Source organism: Pristiophorus japonicus, chromosome 3 (assembly GCF_044704955.1).
Source record: "Pristiophorus japonicus isolate sPriJap1 chromosome 3, sPriJap1.hap1, whole genome shotgun sequence".
NCBI lineage: Eukaryota > Metazoa > Chordata > Chondrichthyes > Pristiophoridae > Pristiophorus > Pristiophorus japonicus.
In genome coordinates this window covers 159,432,853-159,456,768 of record NC_091979.1, presented here as the reverse complement: position 1 = coordinate 159,456,768, position 23,916 = coordinate 159,432,853, and the positions used below count along the sequence as shown (strand labels likewise).

Genomic DNA, 23,916 nt, shown 5'->3' with positions numbered 1-23,916 from the left:
CGCATTGCAGCCTGTCCAGCTCAATTTCCACTCTCTCCCTCATCACATGAGGTACCGCTCGCGCCTTGTGGTGAATGGGTCGTGCCTCTGGGACCAAGTGGATCCGCACCTTCGCCCCGGAAGTTTCCAATGCCTGGCTCAAAAAGGGAAGGAAATTTGTTAAGAACCTGGGTACATGAGGCCTCATCGACATGTGATAGCACTCGGATGTCATCCCAGTTCCAGCGGATTTTGCCCAGCCAGCTCCTTCCAAGCATTGTGCGGCCATCGCCCGGGACAATCCAGAGTGGCAGTTCATGCACCGCGCCTTCAAAGGGGACCTTGACCATGGCGCTGCCCAGGACAGTGATGAGCTCTTTGGTGTACGTTCTCAGTTTCGTGTGGATGGCTCTTAGGGCTGGTCTGAATGCCTTGTTGCACCACAGTCTCTCAAACATCTTTTCACTCATGATGGATTGGCTAGTGCCAGTGTCCAGTTCCATGGCTACGGGTAAGCCATTCAATTTTACATTTAGCTTTATAGGTGGACATTTCGTCGAAAATGTGTGCACCCCGTGTACTTCAGCATCTGCCTCCTCTCTCTGAGGCTCGAAATTGCTTTGATTCACCATGGACCGATCTTCCTCTGCTACGTGGTGGTTAGCAGGTTTTGCAGAGCTTGCAGCTTATTTGCAAGCTCGTTGGAGGTGCCCCATTGTTCCACAGCTCTTGCAAACATACCCTTTGAAGCGGCATGAATAGGCTGAATGGAAGCCTCCAAAACGCCAACAAGGTATGAATTGTCTTGCATTCATCCTTTGTTGGGGACTCTGTCATGTGGGTCACCTGAGGCCTGCTGGCAGTTGCAGACTCGTAGGTTCTGCTCTGTACATTTCTGCTCGCAAACACAGTTCCAGTTAATTTATGAACATTGCTAGCACTTGTGTGCTGAGAGATTTGTTTGGTGTTATCACTGGTGGACATAAACGCCTGTGCTATCGCAATGGCCTTACTGAGGGTCGGTGTCTCTACAGTCAGAAGTTTTCGCAGGATGGTCTCGTGACCAATGCCCAGTACAAAAAAGTCTCTGAGCATTTGCTCCAGGTAGCCATCAAACTCACATTGTCCTGCAAGTCGCCTTAGATTGGCGACATAGCTCGCCACTTCCTGACCTTCAGATCACTGGCACGTGTAGAACCGATACCTTGCCATCAGCACGCTCTCCCTCGGATTAAGATGCTCCTGAACCAGTGTACACAGCTCCTCATACGACTTATCTGTGGGTTTCACCTGAGCCAGAAGATTCTTCATGAGGCTGTAGGTCGGTGCCCCGCAGACTGTGAGGAGGACCGCTCTCCTTTATTCAGCGCTTTCTTCTCTGTCCAGCTCGTTGGCTACAAAGTACTGGTCTAGCCGTTGACATAGGTTTCCCAGTCCTCACCCTCCGAGAACTTCTCCAGGATGCCCAGTTTGCTGCATCTTTGCATTGGATTCGTATTCTCGTCACCAGTTATTGTGTTCCTAACATGGATGAAACTGCACACAGGGAGGTTAAAGTAACAGTGACCTCAGTCTTTAATAAGACATTCCAGAGTGAGGAACAGGCCTTCGGGGCCGACTTATATACAGTGCTCCCAAGGGATGCTGGGATCCCTTCAGGGGATGAGCTCCCTGGTGGCGGAACATAGGAGTGCATGCTTTACAGATACACAACAGAAAGCATCAACGTGACTGCATTTGCAGCTTAGAAGCAGTAAGGGAATTGTTGAAAAATGACCATTGCAGAATGAAACAAAAACACAAAAGGTGAGAGAAGTAGTGTTTCCTTCCAAGCTCCACCAACAGAATTGGATCCCTGGAACAGCCCTCACAGTAATTAAGCTCTCCCCCGCCGAGCAACAGGCATCGGCTCAGGGCCCCTGTCCGGCCTGAGATTGGCTGCGCATTAAGTATTTAGATCGTCGTCAAAAAAGCGCGCCAGGTGCCGCGGCGCAACACAATGGTCCTTACCCGCTCCGCTCCGCTCGCCTCGCCGACAGCCCCGCAGGGTGTCCGAGGCCGGGAGCCGGGCTGACAGGCCGCTGCTCGCCCACCGATCCTTCCCCCCTTGCCCGGCCGTTGGGCGCGCTCTTTGCCCGCCCGCGGTTCAGTTTGCGCAGCTGCGCAGCTCCGACTTGGGCAAGTAACGAGGAGCATCTGCAAAGCAAGGCAAGAAGGGTCGCAACCCACAATCGGGAAACATCAAGTCAGCACCATCCTGCAGAGCCGCTTGCAAGAGGGAAATATAAGGAGCGCAGCCTGTGATCAAAAAAAAGTGACAGATTGCACCTAAACACCGGCACAAGCTGACAGACCGACACATATTCAAGTACTGTAGCTGTAGTTTCACTCACCGCAAAATGCACATTCGTCTACAGAGCTCTGCAGCTTTGCAAAAGTTCGTGAGTCCGTTATTTAAAATTATCTTTTTTGGGGGGCCTGGACTTGATTCCACCTTAAACTACTGAAATAAGAGTCTCCTCTATGGCAACTGCAAACTTTCCAACTCTACCGAATTTGGGTAATCTTACTCTAGTTCTTATTGGGCACATGTTTACAGCACAATTAATACTAACTAGTCAGATTTATTCAGAGACCATTTGGATGGCTTGTGTGAGAAATGGAAATATGCAGTACTTGACAATCTTGATTAAGGTTAAGATATAATGGACAGAATTGTACACTGCATTTTCTATGCATACACAACCTGTAGGTACTTGGTGTGTCGAAAAGTAGTAGAGTTCCATTCTCTAGCACTCCAATTACTCACCTTGAAGAACACAAAAATCTGGACCCCCCCACCCCCAAAATAATTAGAGATAGTTTCACCCTCCCATGTTTCAGTGTCACTGCCTGCTTACCAGGACTTCTGTTCCGGGATGAGTCAAGGAAATATAGATTAAGACAGTCAGCATGGATTTGTTAAGGGAAGGTCGTATCTGACTAAATTGATTGAATTATTTGAGGAGATAATAAGGAGGGTCGATGAGCGTAGTGTGTTTGATGTAGTGTACATGGATTGTAGTAAGGCTTTTGATAAAGTCCCACATGGTAAACTGGTCATGAAAGAAAAGCCCCAGGGATCCAAGGCAAAGTGGCAAGTTGGATCCAAAATTGGCTCAGAGGCAGGAACCAAATGGTTGATGGGTGTTTTTGTGACTGGAAGGCTGTTTCCAGTCGAGTTCTGCAGGACTCAGTACTAAGTCTCTTGCTTTTTGTGGTATATATGAATGTAGGGGGTATGATTAAGAAGTTTGCAGATGATACAAAAATTGGTTGTGTGGTTGATAATGAAGAAGACAGCTGTAGACTGCAGGAAGATATCAATGAACTGGTCAAGTGGACAGAATAGTGGTAAATGGAATTAAATCTGGAGAAGTGTGAGGTAATACATTTGGGGAGGGCTAACAAGGCAAGGAAATACCCAATAAATGGTAGGACACTGAGAAGTATAGAGGAATAAAGGGATCTTGGAGTGCATGTCCACAGATCCCGGAAGGTAGCAGGACAGGTATATAAGGTGGCTAAGAAGGCATATGAAATACATGCCCTTATTAGCCGATACACAGAATACAGGAGCAGGGAGGATATGCTTGAACTATATAAAACACTAGTTAGGCCACAGCTAGAGTACTGGGTGCAGTTCTGGTCAGCACATTATAGAAAAGATGTGATTGCACTAGAGAGGGTACAGAGGAGATTTATTATTTTTATTGTTTTTATTTTAGATTCCAGCATCCGCAGTATTTTGCTTTTGTATGGACTGGAGAATTTTAGCTATGAGAAGAGATTGGATAGGCTGGGATTGTTTTCTTTGGAACAGAGGAGGCTGAGGGGAGACCTTAATGAGGTCTATAAAATTATGAGTGGCCTAGATAGAGTGGATAGGAAGGATCTATTTTCCTTAGCAGGGGGGTCAACAACCAAAGGGCATAGATTTAAAGTAATTGGTTGGAGGTTTAGAGGGGATTTGAGGGAAAATTCTTACACCCAGAGGGGGTTGGAGTCTGGAACTCACTGCCTGAAAGGGTGGTAGAGGCAGAAACTCTCACCACATTTTAAAAAGTACTTGGATTATGCACTTGAAGTGCCGTAACCTACAAGGCTACGGACCAAGAGCTGGAAGGTGGGATTAGGCTGGATGGTTCTTGGTCGGTCGGCATGGACACGATGGGCCAAATGACCTTCCGTGCTGTAAATTTCTATGATAAAATATAAATTTTGCATCCACTCTGCCATAGCAGTTCCCCCCCACCCCCACACCTACTTGGACAGTGCAGTTTATTGGAGGGTGATATTAATGTGGGTGCACAGGAACTGCCCCCACAGTGAAAAAGTGGATCATGCAAATGCTGGAAATCTGAAATTAAAATAGAAATTCTGGAAATAGGTCTATAAATCAGTATTCAATTTTGATGAAGGGTATCATGGAATCATAGAAATTCACAGCACAGAAGGAGGCCAAATGCAGATTGGGTAACCGCTTTGCAGAACATCTTCGTTCAGTCCGTAAACGTGACCCCGAGCTTCCGGTCGCTTTAATTCTCCGCTCCGCTCCCACTCTGACCTCTCCATCCTCGGCTTCCTACACTGTTCCAATGAAGCTCAACACAAGAAGATCAGCTGTTCATCTTTCGTTTAGGCACTTTACAGCCTTCCGGACTCAACATTGAATTCAACAATTTCAGACCATAACTTCTGCCAATGCATTTTTTTCCCTTTTTTTTTACAACCCCCTTTTTTCCCTCTTTCCCATGGCAGCTGGTGATGATTCCACCATTCACACCCCATCTAGACTCATCTTTTGTTTCTTAACTTGTTCCATTACCATCTCATTTTTGCCCATCATCCCTTTTGTCTCTTAAATCTCTTCAGTCTTCCACCCTATCATAGGCCTTCCCTTCCCCCTTTCACTGCCCCTGCACTTCCTTAATAATCTGTTACATCTCAAACTTTTCCAGTTCTGACGAAGGGTTACAGACCTGAAACGTTAACTCTGTTTCTCTCCACAGATGCTGCTGGTCCTGCTGAGATTTCCAGCATTTTCTGTTTTTATTTTAGATTCCAGCATCCGCAGTATTTTGCTTTTGTATCGGAGATAACTCCTCTGCTCTTCTTCGAAATAGTGCCATGGGATCTTCTACATCCACCTGAGAGAGCAGAGGGGGCCTCGATTTAAAGTCGCATCCAAAAGACAGTGCAGCACTCCCTCAGGACTGCACTGGAGTATCAGCCTAGATTTGTTTTTGCTCAAGTCCCTGGAGTGGGACTTGAACCCACAACCTTCTGACTCAGAGGCGAGTCACTGAGGCATATATGAATGAAGTTTTGCAGGGCTGTCAATTTTCTAATGCAATAGTATTTTCTCATGTTGTATGCTCATTATCCAGCATGATGTTTTTATTACATCATTTATTGAAACTTTGTGATTCAACGTGTTACAATATAGAATATCAATAAATATAAATACATTCTACAACTAAGCAGAGTATGGAAATGAAAGAGTACTTTCTCCTTTGCATTTTTGGATGATTAAAATTATACACACCAACCTCATTTCCTGAACGCACGCAAAAAATCTTTGCCCCTGTCAGCCAACCAAATGTTCTTGCACATTTGTGTCGAACGAATCAGAAGCCCAACTGCCGGCTTAGCGGGAGGATGTGTTGGAGGCCTGGACTCCTCCCCTTGTGGATGCGGCGCTGCTGTTGACGTGCTTCTGCCGGTAGTTTCCGCTCGCACCGAGCAACTTTAGCAGCGGAAACAAAAAACGAAGAGGAAAGTGGGTAGCATGGCGGCGGGCCTGCGCTCCGTCTGTATTGTCCTGATGTGTCTGAGCGGGGAGGTGCTGACCGGGTGAGTGGCCCAAAGAGCTCGCGCCGGGGTACATTGTTACATTTCCAGCCCAGATTCCTGCTGCTTTCCCACCACCACCTTCACTGAATGTGAATGAATATCACGGCTATTGCCGCGTTAGACCGGCTCCAGTGTAACCACCGGGAGAAAACTTGCTCACTTGTCTTTAACCAAAGTAAAAATCAAAAACGTTGCCGGGATTGCCCTGGTCTGGGCTGGTATCCGCTTCAGTAAAGGAAGGTGCTGTTGTGTTATAAAGTGTTAATTGAATCGTGCGAATTTTCTTTATATTTTTTGGTCTTTTTTGTGGGATAGGCGGGATTTCTACAAGATTTTGGGGGTTTCTAAAAGCGCCTCGGTAAAGGATATCAAGAAGGCTTATCGCAAACTGGCGCTGCAGCTGCACCCCGACAGAAACCCGGACGACCCGGCAGCGCAGGATAAGTTCCATGACTTGGGGGCTGCTTATGAGGTGAGGTGCGGGGCATGCAGTGTGCGTGTGGGGGGTTGAGAGTGTGAATTGTCAGTGTTACTGTATGAGGATGAGCTGCAGGTACATTTCCATGTGAAATCTCTTAGTCACTTTTTTTTAGTTCTGAGTTGTAATGATGACAAGTCAGGGAGACTGTGTGGCTTCAGCTCATTGGCTACTGGTGAAGAGGTGAGAGGTCGCTCACTAATTTAATTCAACAGACTGCTGGAGCAGTGCTGTAATCTCTCGATTTTCATATTTTATTACACTTTTGCAGTCTCATACTTTTGGTTTAATGCGTGATTTTACTTAAACTGCAGTTCATAAAACAATATAACTATTAAACAGTATTTTGTTAACTAACGTGTACATATTTTCTAGAATGTGCCCATTTTTTTTAACCAAAGTTCAGAAATGCACAGTACTTTTAATAGTTTAGGGTCGTGCAAATGTGTACAACAGTACTTTTGGAGTTTAGCCAACTAAAACCATGCAGTTTACCAGTTAATAACTCCAGTAAGCTTGGGAGATGCAATGTCTGCCTATTCACCTCCTGCCTAGAATCCCAAACACTCCTGTATGAAACAGCAATTTACATGAACTTCCTCCAGCTTAGTAAAGAAAGAACTTGCATTTATATAGTGACCTTCCATGACCTCAGTTCCAAAATGCCGTACAGCTAATAAAGTTCAGTATTCACTGCTCATGGTGGGTTCTCCTCTGCATCGGGAAACCAACTACAGATTAGGTAACTGCTTTGCTGAAGATTTCTGTTCTGTCCACAAGTGCAGACCCGAGCTCCCTGCTGATTGCCATTTCAATTCTCAGTTCTATTCCCATTTTGACCTCTGTCTTTAGCTTTCTATTCTGTTCCAATGAAACTCAATGTAAGCTTGAGGAACAGCATCTCATCTTTCTACTAGGCATTTTGCAGCCCTCTGACCTGAACAACTTCAAACCTTAACTGTAGCTGTCGTTTTCTCTCTGGTCTTCGGTGCTGACAATGTGGGATGGGGGGGAAGGAGCAAGTTGGTATTTGGGGTGGGATCTGTCCACCAGACTCCCAGGCACCTATAGCCTGCTCTACCTTGCTGTTTTTTCATACTTCCCTTTCTACCTATCTTCCTTTAGCAATTCGCACACTTTGATTCTAGCATTTTTCTTTGATTTCTTCATTATGCCTGCTAATATCACCTGCCATGCATTTAATCATCTGCTTCTCTTCACCCAGGCACTTCATGGGTCATTCTTTTTATGTGTGTTTTTATTTTTCCTCCCCCCTTTCCCTTTTCTTAATGATTGTCTGAAATATCTTCCAGTGCTGAGGAAATGCTGACTGAGTGACTGATTTATGGTTCTCCACAGATGCAGCCTGAGCTGCTGAGTATTTCCAGACTTTTCTGTTTATTAAAAAGAAAGACTTACATTTATATAGCGCCTTTCACGACCACTGGACGTCCCAAATTGCTTTACAGCCAATGAAGTACTTTTTGAAGTGTAGTCACTGTTGTAATGTAGGAAACACAGTAGCCAGTTTGCGCACAGCAAGCTCCCTCAAACAGCAATGTGATAATGACCAGATAATCTGTTTATGATTTTGAATAAAACCCCCTGTCGCTTGTCCATCTAGGACAACACTACCCATTCGGACATTGGCTTGTAGGATTATCTGGAGCTAAGTGGGAAATACCCCAAGTACAGGCCTACCCCTCCAAGTTTCGTTAATGAGTCAGACTGGGGGGCTGAAATTAGTCAAACACACGGTCTGTTCGTTTTTCGGCGGTCCCCGGGCGGTGTGTTATTTTTTTACTGCCCGGTACCACTGGGGCTGAGTGGGCGAGAATTTCATCGCATTTTTCTCAGCGGTAAGCTGAGCGGAGTGCAGCTGGCGGTGTGCAGCGGAGGAGGCTTTTCGACTCGGGAATCTTCGACTTCTGAGTTGTGCACACGCGCATGCTGCTGTGAAGCCCCGCCCCCTGAGGCACCAATGAGAGGCCAGAGACTGCTGGCCTGAGAGTGCTGTGGGGAGGGGGGGGGAGATAGCTGTGGGGCAGCCTGAGATCGCCTGGGGTGTGGGAGAGACTAAACATTTTTATTATACTTCATTAATAAAGCATTAAATAAGGCTTTATTAGACCATTTATATTGCCTAATGCTAGAAAATACTAAAATCCATTTAAAAATACATTAAACTGTGGAGAACTATAAAGATCAAACAAACCTGTCAGCTCTGTGTACATACCGCCCACTTAAGATCCACTTAAAAGCACCTTCTCCAGGACGGTATGCATTTTCGGTGGTATGTCATGAATTTTGCACTTTTGGGCAGTATGTCGACGGTGTGCATGGGTGGGCGATGTGCATACCGCCCGGCGGTATGTCACTGATGAATTTTCATCGGGCAGTATGACGTTGGTATATAGGTGTTTTTTCACCAAAATTGCATTTTTGGGCAGCGTGTCGACCAATTTCAGGCCCTGGAGTACCCCTGAGCACAATGGATTTGTCTGATTCAGATATTGGATTACTGAGTCTGCCACATCGGATTGACTTTGTTCCAAACTCTATCTCCAGGTTATCTCAGAGCTACTGCATCCCAGAGAAACTTCTTGAATATTTGTATGTACGTAATGATGTAATAAATCATCCCGCAAGGCTCCTGTAGAAAGTATATGTGAAGGGTCCTGGCTTTATGAAAATGCTAATTTATGATTACATTGTACCTTTAATTACATTTTATTTATCAGAACATCTATAAAATGGATCATATGATTTGCTCCAGAGGAGAACAGTATTTTATAGAACTCATACCAGCACTTTTTTCAAAAATTTTGTTTATGATTTTATGTTTACATTTATGTAAGTATGAGTGTTTTTAAAAATAGAACCTTTTCTTTAAATTCAACCAAAAACTCAACTTTTAAAGTAAGCACGCATACACAATACACCAGCTTGCTGAATTTGGCATTCCTCCTGGAAAAATTGAGATACTGGGAGGGAATGAATGAGAAGTTAAAATTTTCTAGTACCCTGTAACTCGCTCTCTAAGATTAATTATATTTACATATATTTCGTCTAAGCCTTTACTAAGTTAATGCCTGAAACAGAGGTAGTCGAGTTTGAAAGATACATCAAGAATGCCCCTTACCCACTTTGCTTTTTGTGTGCTTGTTAGAAGCATGAGCAAATCAAAATTTGAAGTGTTCATTGAGGGTACCAACTTCGAATTACAACTCAGAAATGAATTGAGCAGGTGAGCATAGTCTCCCCAATCCTAGGTTATTTAATTTGATATGTTGCAGTCCAGAAAATTCTCTGCTGCTTTCTCCCCCTCTCCGCGCCCAGTCATAAGTGATTTATTGTGGCACAGTTAACAGTTCTGTGCTTACCTTGTTCGCCGAGCAAGGTTTATTGTAGAGTTGTTTTCTAAAGTTCAGCTTTTAATCAGATTGTGGGGTGTGCCCTAAAATGGGAAGTGTGGTGCAAGCTGGGGTTTAGAACACTCCTTTTCCCCAGAAAGCACGTTAGCATAGTTTGAATATATGTGAATAAAGAATTTGGAGTCTTCTTATTCCCAGGAAGTTTTCACTGATCATACAATGTTGGAATCTGTTTTCAATCTGGAAAATTTCTTGATGACTAATATGGGAAAAATCAAGCTCAATTCTAAGGTTTAACAGTTTGTTTTGGGCAAAGGAGTGGCGTTTTCGAGGGCAGTGGTGATTTGTGGAACGGAATTCCAGGGACAAGATTTTAATTCAGACTTTTGTGTTTTATAGAGGAATGTTTGTAAAGTCCTGACTTGCAATGTTGGACTTCTATTATTGCAGTACAAAATTTTTAATAGGATTATTTTTTTCTCTAATGCATTCTGTCATATAAGTAGGATGCATGCAAGCCCATCTGCCTTGAGTTGGAGATGAAGAGGATCTTTGGTTTAGCTTCCCTGAACTTGACCTGGGATCATAGAATCATGCAATCTTACGGCACAGAGGAGGCCATTCGATCCATTGTGTCTGTGCTGGCCAAAAAAGAGCTATCCAGCCAAATTCCAGCTTTTGGTCGATATCCTTGTAGGTTATAGCATTTCAAGTGCATATCCAAGTACTTCTTAAATGTGATGAGGGTTTCTGTCTCTACCACCCTTTCAGTCTGTGAATTGCAGACTCCCCACCACCCTCTGGGTGGAACAAATTCTCAACTCCCCTCTAATCCTTCTGCCAATTACATTAAATCTATGCCCCCTGGCTATTGACCTCTGATAAGGGAAATGGGTCCTTCCTATCCACTCTGTCTGGGCCCCTCATAATTTTACACACCTCAATCAAGTCTTCCTACAACCTCCCGTTGTTCCAAAGAAAACAATCCCAGCCTATCCAATCTTTCCTCATACTAAAATTCTCCAATCTTGGAAACATCCTCGTAAATCTCCTCTCTATCCTCTATAGTGCAATCACATTTTTCCTGTAATGTGACCAGAACTGTACACAGTACTCTAGCTTGATCAACTAGCGTTTTATACAGCTCAAGCAGACCCTCCCTGCTCTTGTATTCTATGCCTTGGCTAATAAAGGAAAGTCTCTCGTATGCCTTCCTTAACCACCTTATCTACCTGTCCTGCTACCTTCGGGGATCTATGAACACACAATCCAAAGTTCCTTTGCACTTCTCGGTATCCTACCATTTATTGTGAATCATGGATAAACATTTTCAGAGATTGGTTCTGTGGGTTTAGGTAGTGTTAAATGTGGTGGTTGTTTTGGAAGAAACTGTCTTGCGGTGATTGTAGCTAGAAGTGCAATGTGCCTCTGAGGTTCTACTTGAGCTGCACTCACAGGCTGCACAGTCAGTAACTGATCAAGTTAATGATCGCTGTTAACTATACTTTGATAGGTTTTGTCTGATGAAGAGAAGAGAAAACAGTATGACGTGTATGGTGAAGAGGGTTTAAAGGAAGGTCGTCAAGGTTCCCATGATGACATATTTTCACAGTAAGTAGGACTCTTTGCACTTTTAATGTCAGGCTTAAAATACTTTAGTGCTATGTTTCTGGCCAGTTCTAAACCTGTGGGACTCTACTCTTAGATTTTCGGTTGTCAGCGAAAACGGTGGTTTTACGCCAAAATTACCGTTTTCGCTGTGCTACTGCTTTTAGGCCTAAATTTCGGCCTTTCCGCGTCGGCATTGCACGAGGATTCGCGGTGCAAACTGTGAATTTCTGCAACTTTAGTCTGAGGCCAGTAGCGCTGCAAGAGAGGCCGTGGGGTGGGGGTGGGTGCGGAATTGCAACAAACATTCATAAAACATTCACAAAACCCTTATCTGCTAAATTGCTGAAAAAGAATTAAAAAATAAAAACGTGACTTTTTGTAGGTCTTCATACTTGCTTCTGCTGGCAGGGCTGCATCGGCAGCTTTGACCCGTCTGTATTCTGGGCGCGGTGAGAGTGCCAAAAGTACGACTTTAACGCAATCCGCAACGTTGCATGTCGTTTATCGGCGGTGCACCTCTCCCTGGTGGTATGTGGGAACGCCGCCGCAAAAAGGTGCCCGAACATCCTACCGACTGTGTTTTCACCGTGGGGGGTCAAATCGTGGTGAAAACCCGGTCGCAAAGTTGGCGAAATTCTAGCCTTTAGTAACTTGTGATTTCTGTCAGTCAATTTGCATCTCAAATAAATCCAGTTTTCACTGGATTCCAAAGGAATATTTAATTTATTTTCACTTGTTACGGATGGAAGGGTGAGCTTTATTCCCCATTGTCACAGTTTAAAGTTGACATAAAGCACCAGGCTAGTCCTTAAACTAGAGGTTATTTTGTAGCGATCAAGAATTGGAGCTGTGGGTAATTTTACCCCACCCTCTTCTCTGACTCAGCAGCACTGCAGCTGATGGTAGCCCCCCTACCATCCCAGCTGATATCAGCTAACTTAGCACAGACAAAGAACTGAACTTGGGATCTTCTTGGTCTTTATGGATCGGAAATTATATCTTCACCTGTGATCCATCTGGGGAAGCTGTTGTGCCTGTAAATGTTAAAAATAAAAATTAAAAGGAAGATTCCTGAGACTTCATTTTCATACGCCGTTATAAAATTTTGCTTATTCTTATCCTGTAGCTTCTTTGGAGACTTTGGTTTTATGTTTGGAGGAAGCCCACGGCATCAGGACCGGAACATTCCTCGAGGAAGTGACATTGTAGTGGACCTTGAAGTTACACTCGAAGAAGTGTATTCAGGCAATTTTGTAGAAGTAAGTATAAAAGCAAGCAAAATACAGTATTTAGTAATTGCTGCATGTGTTTTAATCAGTTTTTGGTGTTTTATATCTGGACACACTGTCCTTGTCCATTTGTCAATATGTTTAAGGTCACTACTAGCAGTTCAAGTTCTATCCATTGTTTAAACTTTAGTGTTATTTTAGAAGAGGAAACTTCATAACTAATCTTTTAAAAAAAAAAAAATCAAGCCATGAATATATGTGTGACTGTTTTGTATAAACAGTGAGCATTATGACAGTGGAATTGAATGGGTTACTAATGCTGACAATGCAGAATTAACATGTAGTTGAATGACAATCATCAAAATATTATCACCTTGAAATAACACTGTAAAATTAGCATACTTTTTACTATTTTAACTTAAGTTGTGAAATTTGATGCCTCTCCATTTAATGGCTACATATGTGTGGTTATGCAATGCTCTCGAATTCTTGGTTTCAAAAACCAAACTGTTAGTGGAGAAAGTTGAAAAAAAATATTCCCCCAAATCCAGTGTTTTCACTGGTGTAAAAATGACACTTCTGGGTTATAAAAACTTGCATTTAAAGTGAAAAGTATACAATGACTGTTATGGTAATCAAAGCAACTGTTATGATTTACAATTTTCCAACAACTGAGAGGCTGTTTCCAAAAAGAGATCAAGTCTTCCTTGTGCGTGCCACGACTGGGATTGCATGTCATGGTTGCCCTTTTAATTTTTCTTTTATTCGTTCAAGGATCTGGGTGTTGCTGGCAAGGCCAGCATTTATTGTCAATCCTTAATTGCCCGTGAGAAGGTGGTGGTGGTGAGCTGCCTTCTTGAACGGCTGCAGTCCTTGTGGTGAAGGTACTCCCACAGTGCTGTTAGGGAAGGTGCTTGAAGATTTTGACCCAAGACAATGAAGGAACGGCAATGTACTTCCAAGTCAGGATGGTGTGTAACTTGCAGGTGATGGTGCTCCCATGCGCCTGCTGCTCTTATCCTTCTAGGTGGTAGAGGTTGCAGGTTTGGGAGGTGCTGCCGAAGAAGCCATGGTGAGTTGCTGCAGTGCATCTTGTAGATGGTACACACACAACTGCCACGGTGCACTGGTGGTGGAGGGAGTGAATGTTTAAATGGTGGATGGGGTGCCAATCAAGTGGGCTGTTTTGTCCTGGATGATGTCAAGCTTCTTGTGTTGTTGGAGCTGCACTCATCCAGGCAAGTGGAGAGTATTCCATTACACTCCTGACTTGTGCCTTGTAGATGGTGGAACGGCTTTGGGGAGTCAGGAGGTGAGACATTCGTTGCAGAATGACCAGCCTCTGACCTGCTCTTGTTGCAACTGTATTTATATGGCTGGTCCAGTTGAGTTTCTAGTCAATGGTGACCCCCAGGATGTTGATAGTGGGGATTCGGCGATGGTAATACCATTGAATATCATGGGAAGGTGGTTAGACTCTCGCTTGGTGATTGCCTGGCACTTTTGTGGTGCGAATGTTACTTGTCACTTAGCCCAAGCCTGAATGTTGTCCAGGTCTTGCTCTATGTAGGCTTGGCTGCTTCATTATCTGAGGAGTTGCGAATGGCATCAGCGAACATCCCCACTTCTGACCTTATCATGGAGGGAAGGTCATTGATGAAGCAGCTGAAGGGGGTTGGGCCTAGGACACTGCCCTGAGGAACTCCTGCAGCGATGTCCTGGCACTGGGATGATTGACCTCCAACCACCACAACCATCTTCCTTTGTGTTAGGTATGACTCCAGCTAGTGGAAAGTTTAACCCCTGATTCCCATTGACTTCAGTTTTACTAGGGCTTCTTGATGCCACACTCGGTCAAGAGCATTCTCACCTCACCACTGGAACCGAGTGGTCCTGTTGTAACTCAAACTGGGCATCGGCGAGCAGGTTATTGGTGAGTAACTAGTAAGTGATAGTACTGTCGACGACCCCTTCCATCACTTTGCTGATAATTGAGAGTAGACTCATGGGGTGGTAATTGGCCTGATTGGATTTGTCCTGCTTTTTGTGGACAGGACATACCTGGGCAGTTTACCACATTGTCTGATAGATGCCAATGTTGTAGCTGTGCTGGAACAGCTTGGTTAGAGGCACGGCTAGTTTTGGAGAACAAATCTTCAGCACGACAGCCGGGATGTTGTCGGTGTCCATAGCCTTTGCTGTATCTTGCGCGCTCGGCCTTCTCTTGATATCACGTGAGTGAATCGAATTGGCTGAAGACTGGCTTCTGTGATGGTGGGGATCTCAGGAGGAGGCCGAGATGGATCATCCACTCGGCACCTCTGGCTGAAGATGGTTGCAAACACTTAAGCCTTGACTTTTTCACTCACATGCTGGGCTCCGCCATCATTGAGGATGAGGCTATTCATGGAGCCTCCTCCTGTTAGTTGTTTAATAGTCACGACTGGATGTGGCAGGACTGCAGAGCTTTGATCTGATTCATTGTGGGATTGCTTAGCCCTGCCTGTGACCTGCTGCTTCTGCTTTTTAGCATGCAATTAGTCCTGTGTTGCAGCCTCCCCAGGTTGACACCTTATTTTTAGGTACGCCTGGTGCTGGTCCTGACTTGCTCTTCTACACTCCTCATTGAACCAGGGTATAAATGCACTGGATGTAAAAGTTGGATAGCCAGGTGGTGAAGGATAGAGTACTAGAGCCTAGTCTTAATTGTTTACAAGCCTTTATATACAGAAACGCGTTACATACTGTGCATCCCCAAGATAAGCTTGCAACCCTTCCGAGGTGTACTCTCATATATATGAAAGAGTCCCCAGTTAATACCCACCACCTGAATACAATTAACAATCAATTGCTATACACCACTTGAATAAAATGAACACTGGATACCACGCCAAAATATTATGACCTTGAAATGACATTGCCATTGGATGCCCAGCGCGCGCGCACTATTCTGAAATTTGATAAATACCACATTGTCAGACCATTGTGTTCATGTTACAACTGGCAGAATTATTTGCAAATATAATAATTACAAAGAAGCGTAAATACAGAAAATGTAGAGTCAGCCACAAGAATATAACTATCTTCTTTAGATCATATTTGTGACATTCTAGTAATGTGCAAGCCTTCTGGAGATGCCAGTCTTTCATAGACTTTCTGATACAATCCTGCCTACCCCACGGAGTTGGTGTCAAAATATACAAACTGAAACAAGGTTGTGCTGTATCATTCTATGATTATGATTTAAGGTTGAAAACTGACCTCTGATCTTGAACACTGAACTGAAGATAAGTAGTAATGGCAATATTTCTATGCAAGAAGTTTTTTTGTCACAGGTATTAAACTTAAGACATATTAAGGGCTACAAATCCGCCTGCCTTGCGCTTGTTTTTTGGCGATATTTTGCTGTTTTTGGCAAAAAAAACGGCGAACCGGGAAATTTGGAGAAATTCTGCGCCAGCGGTTTTTAAGTACCACTGGGAAGAGGACTGCTGGCGTGCAAGGCTCAAAATAGCGCTTTTGCCAAAAATTTGGTGCTCAGCGCACCCGTAGTTGGGACGAAAAAAAACGCCCTGGAAAAACCTGCGTTGCAGCCCTTGGTACAGCGGTAGGTATGAAGACCTGCAAAAAAGGTAAGTTAAAGTTTTTACTTTTTAATTCTTTTGCAGCAATTTGATAGATAAGTGTCTTGTAATTGTTTTGTGATGTTTTATTTTTTGCTTATTGCAACTTATTTTGGGGTGTTTTCCATCCTCTGAAGGCCTCTCTCGGCCTCGGAGAAAAGTTGCAGAAAATTTGCGGTTTGTGCTACGAATCCTCGTGCAGTGCCGATATTTACTGTTGGGCAAACTGAAGTCCGAATTTTATGCCTCGTATCGGTAGCGGAGTCATAGCGAAAAAATACCGCTATCACCAAAAATGAAATTTCTAGCCCATACAGTCTCCCTTTTGAGATGACCCCAATGGCTCAGATAGGAGATAATGAATTTGTCTACTTCCCCCGAATCTGTAACTTTGCATTTGTTAACACATCAAAAGGAACGAACCCAGATATCAAGTATCTTCAACTAAAACTTCTGAATGCAGACACGTTAGGAAAGAAAATTATCTCGGACAAATTTACTCTCTATTGAAAAGCGGCTGAAACAGCAGTTATGTATGTTGCTAGCTCTGTTGCCAGAGAGACAAAGAAACTCAAAGCGACAGCTAATCCCAAGCCAATCTTTAATTCACATTACTCTTGTCTATCTAAACTCTCATATACAAGAATAATAGAGAATTTTAAATATAATTCTTTAATGTTTTAAGGAGTCCTAAAGTTAAAACTGTTCAAAATAAACTGCAATTTATATCAAAAATTACAGTCGGGAAATAGTACAACAAAAAATGTGGTGGCTGCTGCGCTTGTTCATTGTGACAAATCGTCTTCTGCATTGTACACTTGCATAGATGTAGGCCTCACTGAGGTATGTGCAGAGGCAGCTGAATTAAGGTTAGTCAATTAAAAAAATTAAACTGGTAATTACAGATAAAGAAGGGATGACTATAGTATAGATGCTATATTGTGCAAAATCTACAATAATTTGAGATTTCACTGGTTGTAATTAACAAAACAAATTTAGATGGAGAGTGTTTAGTATAACTAAATAAGCTATTATATTTAAATTGCACTGCTTATCAAAACACCAGGTGGAACTTTCTCAACAATAGATCATTGAGTTTAAATGTGATGCCTAGTTCAGCCATCTAATTAGCCATCGAAACATTGGTGCCCTTGTGGAAATGAGGCCACTGAGAACTTTGTTTGGTGCTGTCACTTACTCTTTACGTTACGGTGGTTAAGACGGTTAGGAGTGTATTATGCAAAACTTATGTTAAAAGGATGTAATAAAATAGTTGCAGATCTTTGTTGTTAGTTTTTCAATTATGTTGTAATTAAATGTTGCAGAGTGCTTTGTTGACATTGGGAAGTGGCACTACAAGCATATATTGCTTAAAGTAGGTTGACTCCTGCCTCTGTTGTTTCTGGTTGGAAAAGCATGAACGTAGTCAGCCTCCACCACTGTTGCCCAACAAACCAAGGGCTTCATATTCTTAAATTGCATTAACAGAAAAACCAAAATAACACCAGATGTATTCTAAAAAATATTGTTATGCGAGACATAGTTGAGTGGGAACTGTTCTTTGTTGCACCTGTGATCTGTTGTTGGGTTGCAAAATTACATTTGCGTCACTAATCTGTTACTTTATGTACTTTGTGTACTTTAGCAGACTTGGGAAGGAGTAGTTCTTTGGTTATTAAATTAATTTCGAGCATGAATGATTCTTCGAACAAAAAATTACACCAAACCATTTTTCTGTTGATCGACACTTCACATATTTGACACTGTAATTTGGCAGACATATTTCACAATGTACTTTAGAAACATATATACAATGTAAAAATTCAAATGTGTTATTTGGGTATTCCCAACTGGAATGCATTCTGGATAGGATTACGTCTTGTGGATTGCAGCTCATCAATAAACCCGGTTTTCTTGTAAATAAGGAATTATATATTAAAATCTGTTTACTCACTAAATTGTCTAAGCTGTTAAAGATTTTTTTTCCCACCAGATTTTTCTCTGCCACTCACTCACGCCCAACTTCCCTCAAAGCATTGACTCTGATGGGGAATAGTTCAACAGGCAGCCTCTGATACTTTACTAAAGTAAATATTTTTTACATGTTTGCCTAGACTATATTATTGGACATAGTGGCCTGGAATTTGGGGCCGGCAGCGAAGCAAAAGTATTCGCTGCTGGCCCCGAAGTATGCTTTGCACAAGAATCTCGCGATCCCTGTGTCGAGAACTTTGGGTTTTCCGATGTTCAATTCAAATCAACAGAGGTTAATGGGGATCCCCTTGTGCGGACTGCCGTGACGTCAACAGGCTGCCTAAGCAGTCAATCAAAATGCAGAATTCTCATAGACAAGGAAATGACTAAGCTCTTAAAAATCGAACTTTTAAAAAAAATGTTAGAGAGAGCAAAACAAAGATTGGGGCTCTCGCCTGGGGCAATTGTTAACCTGAAATAAAGATGGACAACTTTATATAAAAAAAAATTTGGGGGAAAGGTTTCTTAAATTTTAATGTTTATTTAAATGGACAAATTTCACACTGCGCAAAATCAAATTAGTTTTCTAGGCAACTAACATTTGTTTAACATTAATAACGCTGTCAAACTGCTAATTACATCTAATCCCTTTGGGTCTAACTTTTAGTGAGGAATTTAGCAGTTTATTTACTGCGGAAGAGCCGCAGTTTTCATCCGTTTCCCTGATTTAGCTGATTACACTCTGGGTGGTGGGAGGGGGAGGGGGGGGCGGAGGCACAGCACAGCCAGTTTTGAAGCTGTCATTGGCAGATGGCAACTTTAGGATTTCCCGAAGTTGCGGTCAGTTTCAAAGGTGGAATGATGACGAACGCTGCTAGTTCACTGTCATCCCAAGCACAAATTCTGGGCTGGTGTTTGTAGCCCAGCAGGTGTTGCTAGATGGTGATTGGTAGTGAGAATCTAGCCTTCCTCCCTTCCAGCACTCTCTCCCCCAAAGCATGGGGGCAATGAGGTCAGTTGTACTCCTGCCCCATCATCACCATAGCTACCACCCTGGCTGACCTGTAACTTTCCTGACCTGTTTGGCTCAGTGCTGAACCACACAGTTCACTTATACATTGAGCCAACAAGAGAAGGAGCAATTGACTTCATTGTCTTTACAGCACAATGCTATGACTTAGACCTTCATTTGTGCTTTGATTTACTGCTACAACAACAACAACAACTTCTATTTATATGGCGTCTTGAACGTCGTGAAACGTCCCAAGGTGCTTCACAGGAGTACTATGAGATAAAAGTTTGACACCGAGCTGCATAAGTAGAAATTAGCACAAGTGACCAAAAGCTTTATTTGTGCTTTATTGAGAAAATGCAATGTTTTTAAAATAATTAAACAGAATGAAAAGTTAGGAACCAATGCACATCAGTTCAGTCCTCGCTCAAATAAACCTGATAAATCAGGTTTTTTTTTAAGTCTTTGGATTTTCATTTAATCTGAAAAGCATAACCATTTTTTTTCTTTTTTTGTTTCCTTTGCTTTTCAACAATGCTTTTTAAACTATTTGGAGATCTGAAAGTATTTTCAAGGACTAAACAACAGTTGTGAACTTTACAGGTTGTAAGAAACAAGCCAGTAGCAAAGCAAGCTCCAGGGAAGAGGAAATGCAACTGTAGACAGGAAATGAGAACCACACAATTGGGCCCTGGAAGGTTCCAGATGACCCAGGAGATGGTTTGTGATGAGTGCCCCAATGTTAAGTAAGTCTTAGTTTTAACATTTTCAACTTTATATTCTTTCAATAAAGAGAATGGCAGCACCAATTGCAAAATAAACTGGACTAATAAAGTATTAATAAGCAATTTTTGCTCTTGGATAAAGTGCATATTTGGACAGAACTATTAGGGCCACTGCTGCTTAACACTTACCCATCTTCCCTTCTATGAGGCTGTTAATATGGCAATTTTGGTATAACAATTTATCAAAGTATTCAATTGAACCCTGAAGTGTTTGGAGTACCTGTACCAGTTATTTTATTGGAAAAAGCATTTCATAAGTTTTAAAAAAACTTTTCGAAGTGGGAGAGATTTTCTAAATGTAGCCTGTCCCAAATAAATGGATAACATTTGAGAAATGCTATCACATATATTGACGTATAGATAGTAATCAATTTGGTAAATAAACTTTTGTATGTTTTTTTAAAAATACATACACTCCTTTTTCTGTTTTAAATTTTAGGCTTGTAAATGAGGAGAGGACACTTGAGGTGGAGATAGAACCTGGTGTTAGGGATGGAATGGAGTATCCTTTCATTGGAGAAGGTATGTTGTAGGATACTAAATTTGGCCCCATTCAAGTCAGTGCTGAACAGTGGGCTGCAAGGGAGCTCCTTGGCTATTGTTATTAAGGCATGCCTTTCAAAGTAATGGGATGGTAAGGGACTTTACACTGACTGGTGGCTTTTGTTTGTTTGAAACTAAAGGATATGATAACCTGCTTAGTACCTCAAGATTTGCTGGGCAGCAAGAAGCCCTATTTCTGTCTTTTCCTGTCACTTCATCTTTAAAAGAGGGGTCAAGGGCTGCAATGTTGCTTGGAAGGCTGGCCTAGTGGGCAAACTGCTTCTCCTCCATGCTTATCCGACATCAGATTGTAGATGAACCAGAACTCCTCCAACCTAACATTGGGGAGATTTCAGCCACTTGATTTGACTTCCACCAAACAAATTCCGTTCTCCTTCCCAGTTGCTTGTTGAGGCAAAACCAGACAGCTTATAACCCTGGGTGTGCTGAGTTTCAAATCCTATTTCTCATCTGTCACCAAAACTGCTTAATTCCATCTGCACAATATTGTGCATTGTACCTTTTACTTTAGAACATAAGAAAGAAATAGGAGCAGGAGTAGGCCATATGGCCCCTCAATCATGCTCCGCCATTCAATAAGATCATGGCTGATCTTCGACCTCAACTCTACTTTCCTGCCTGATCCCCATATTCCATGATTCCCTTAGAATTCAAAAATCTATTGATCTCAGCCTTGAATTTACTCAATGACTCAGCATCCACAGCCCTCAGTGGTAGAGAAATCCAAAGATTCACAACCCTTTGAGTGAAGAAATATCTCCACATCTCCGTCCTAAATGGCCAACCCCTTATCCTGGGACTACGCCTCCTAGTTCTTGACTCTCCAGCCAGGGGAAACAGCATTCCAGCATCTACCCTGTCAAGCCCCCTCAGAATATTGTATATTTCAATGAGATCACACCTCATTCTTCTAAACTCCAGACAGTAAAGGCCCATTCTACTCAATCTGTCATCATAGGACAGCCCTATTCATCCTAGGAATCAATCTAATAAACCCTCGTTGCACACCCTCGAAGGCAAGTTTTTTCTTCGGTACGGAGTCCAAAATTGTACATATTGCTCCAGGTGTGGTCTCACCAAAGCCCTGTACAATTGAAGCAAGACTTCCTTACTCTTGTACTCCAACCCCCTTGCTGTAAAGGCTAACATACCATTTGCCTTCCTAATTGCTTGCTGTGCCTTCATTTTAACTTCCTGTGTTTCATGTACAAAGACAATCAAATCCCTCTGAACACCAGCATTTAATAGTTGCTCACCATTTTTTTTTTTTTAATTCTGTTTTTCTATTCTTCCTAACAAAGTGAATAACCTCACCTTATACTCCATCTGCCATCTTCTTGCCCACTCACTTAACCTGTTTATATCCCTTTGCAGCCTCTTGGTGTCCTCCTTACAGCTTACTTTCCCACTTGGCTTTGTATCATCAGCAAACTTAGATACATTACACTCAATCTCTTCATCTAAGTCATTAATATAGATCGTAAATAGCTGAGGCCCAGCACTGTTACTTGCAGCATCCCATTAGTAACAGCCTGCCAACCTGAAAGTGACAAATTTATTCCTACTGTTTTCTGTCCTTTAATCAAACGTCTATCCATGCTAATATATCACCCCAACCCCATGAGCCCTTGAGTAACAACCTTTCGAGTGGCATCTTATTGAATGCCTTTTGAAGATCCAAATATACTGTATCCACTTTTATCTACCGTTAGAGTTTTTTGAGAATGTAACTAATAGATTTGTCAAACATGATTTCCTGTTCATAAAACCATGTTAACATATTAATTTTCTAAGTGCCCTGTTACCACTTCTTTAATAATGGATTCCAGCATTTTCCTGACAAGCTTGTAGTTCCCTGTTTTCTCTCTCCCTCCTTTCTTGAATAGCAGGGTTACTTTTGCTACCTTCCAATCCACTGAGTCCGTCTATGGAATTCTGGAAGATCGCAACCAATGCATCTACTATCTCTGCAGCCACTTCTTTTAGAACCCTATGATGTAACCCATCAGGTCCAGGAAATTTGTTGGCTTGTTGTCCCATTAATTTCTCCAATACTTTTTCCTTACTAATATTAATTACTCCAAGTTCCTCACTCTCATTAGACCCTTGCTTCCTCACTATGTTTTTTTGTCTTCTACTATGAAGACAGATATAAAATATTTGTTTAATGTTTATGCCATTTCCTTATTCCCCATTGTAATTTCTCCTGTCTCAGCCTCTAAGGGGCCCATGTTTACCTTTTGCTCCTCTCCTCCTTTTTACATACTTGTAGAAGCTCTTACAATCTATTTTTATATTTCTTGCTAGTTTACTCTCATTCTATTTTTTTCTCTCAATTTTCTGGTCATCCTTTGCTGGTTTCTAAAACTCTCCCAATCCTCAGTCTTACTACTCTTGGCAACATTATAACCCTCTTTTTTTTTAAATCTAATATTATCCTTAACCTCTTTAGTTAGCCAAGAATGGATCACTTCTCCTGTGCAGTTTTTATTTCTCAATACAATGTTCATTCGTTGAGAATTATTAAGTATTTCTTTAAATGTTCGCCATTGCTTATCTACCATCAACCCGCCCCTCATACCTATGTAATTGGCTTTATTTAAATTTAATACTCTAGTTTCGGATTTCAGTACATCACTCTCGAACTCATTTACCCGTCACTGAGAAATTTTTATTCATACTTTAGTTGTTTCTTGCTTCTATTTCCCAAATGCTGCCACCACTGGTGTCCTGAGCTCCAGTATTCAAAACTCTGCCGACTGTATCCAGATCTGTACCTGCTTGCCTATTGCGATGCCCTTGCTGATCTCCAGTCGTTCCTCAACATACTGAATTTACAAATCCCCCCACAGCTTGCCCTTCCCTACCTGTTCCAGCTCACTTCAGTCTGCTCCTGCTCCAGGAGCCTTTAACCTACTGTGATCTTGCCCTGACATTGCTCCACCACCAATGGAAGGGCATTCAGTTGTCTCAACCCTACTCTCTGGTGTTCCCTTCCTAAACCCCTTCCCGGTGCTACTTTTTCTCTGCCTTCAAAATCCCCTTAAAAACGATCTATTCAATTATACTTTCGGGTCACCTCTTCTATTACTGTTTGGCATCCATTTCTCCTCTTCTGATGTGCGGCAGCAGGGGGGGGCGGTTGCGATTCCGGACCAGTGTTTTTCAAACTCTGTGCTTAATGTAGATTTTTTTTTAAATTAACGTCAGTGATGGTAAACTGGAATTACACATTAAAATACTGGTTCTAGATTACAGCATAAAACGTCACCATAAAAAGGAACCTAATCTGTGAAGAGCTGTGGACTAATGGGAACCACTTTGTGTATCTAAATATTAATCACTTATCCAGTCTGATGAAAACCAGGCAAATTGTGTGTGTCTCAACCTAA

The 23,916-nt window shown here is 42.5% G+C and overlaps 2 protein-coding genes across 8 annotated transcripts in view; one reads left to right on the top strand and one right to left on the bottom strand.

Moving 5' to 3' along the window:
• tbccd1 (TBCC domain containing 1) overlaps positions 1-5,151 on the bottom strand; it is a 33,038-nt gene extending 27,887 nt beyond the window's left edge. For 2 of the 5 annotated variants that reach the window (XM_070875963.1, XM_070875964.1), the window contains exon 1: positions 5,001-5,151. In XM_070875963.1, the coding sequence (XP_070732064.1) occupies positions 5,001-5,061 (61 nt within the window). In that variant the 5' untranslated portion in view covers positions 5,062-5,151. Of the gene's footprint in view, positions 1-1,269; positions 1,516-1,989; positions 2,175-5,000 lie in introns of those variants that run through there. The other 3 variants (XM_070875967.1, XM_070875966.1, XM_070875968.1) reach the window with 2 other exon arrangements.
• dnajb11 (DnaJ heat shock protein family (Hsp40) member B11) overlaps positions 1,665-23,916 on the top strand; it is a 36,425-nt gene continuing 14,173 nt past the window's right edge. The window contains exons 1-6 of one of the 3 annotated variants that reach the window (XM_070875973.1): positions 1,665-1,785; positions 6,190-6,346; positions 11,240-11,337; positions 12,464-12,596; positions 19,779-19,921; positions 20,400-20,482. In XM_070875973.1, the coding sequence (XP_070732074.1) occupies positions 1,766-1,785; positions 6,190-6,346; positions 11,240-11,337; positions 12,464-12,596; positions 19,779-19,921; positions 20,400-20,482 (634 nt within the window). In that variant the 5' untranslated portion in view covers positions 1,665-1,765. Of the gene's footprint in view, positions 1,786-1,978; positions 2,417-5,682; positions 5,875-6,189; positions 6,347-11,239; positions 11,338-12,463; positions 12,597-19,778; positions 19,922-20,399; positions 20,483-23,916 lie in introns of those variants that run through there. The other 2 variants (XM_070875972.1, XM_070875971.1) reach the window with 2 other exon arrangements.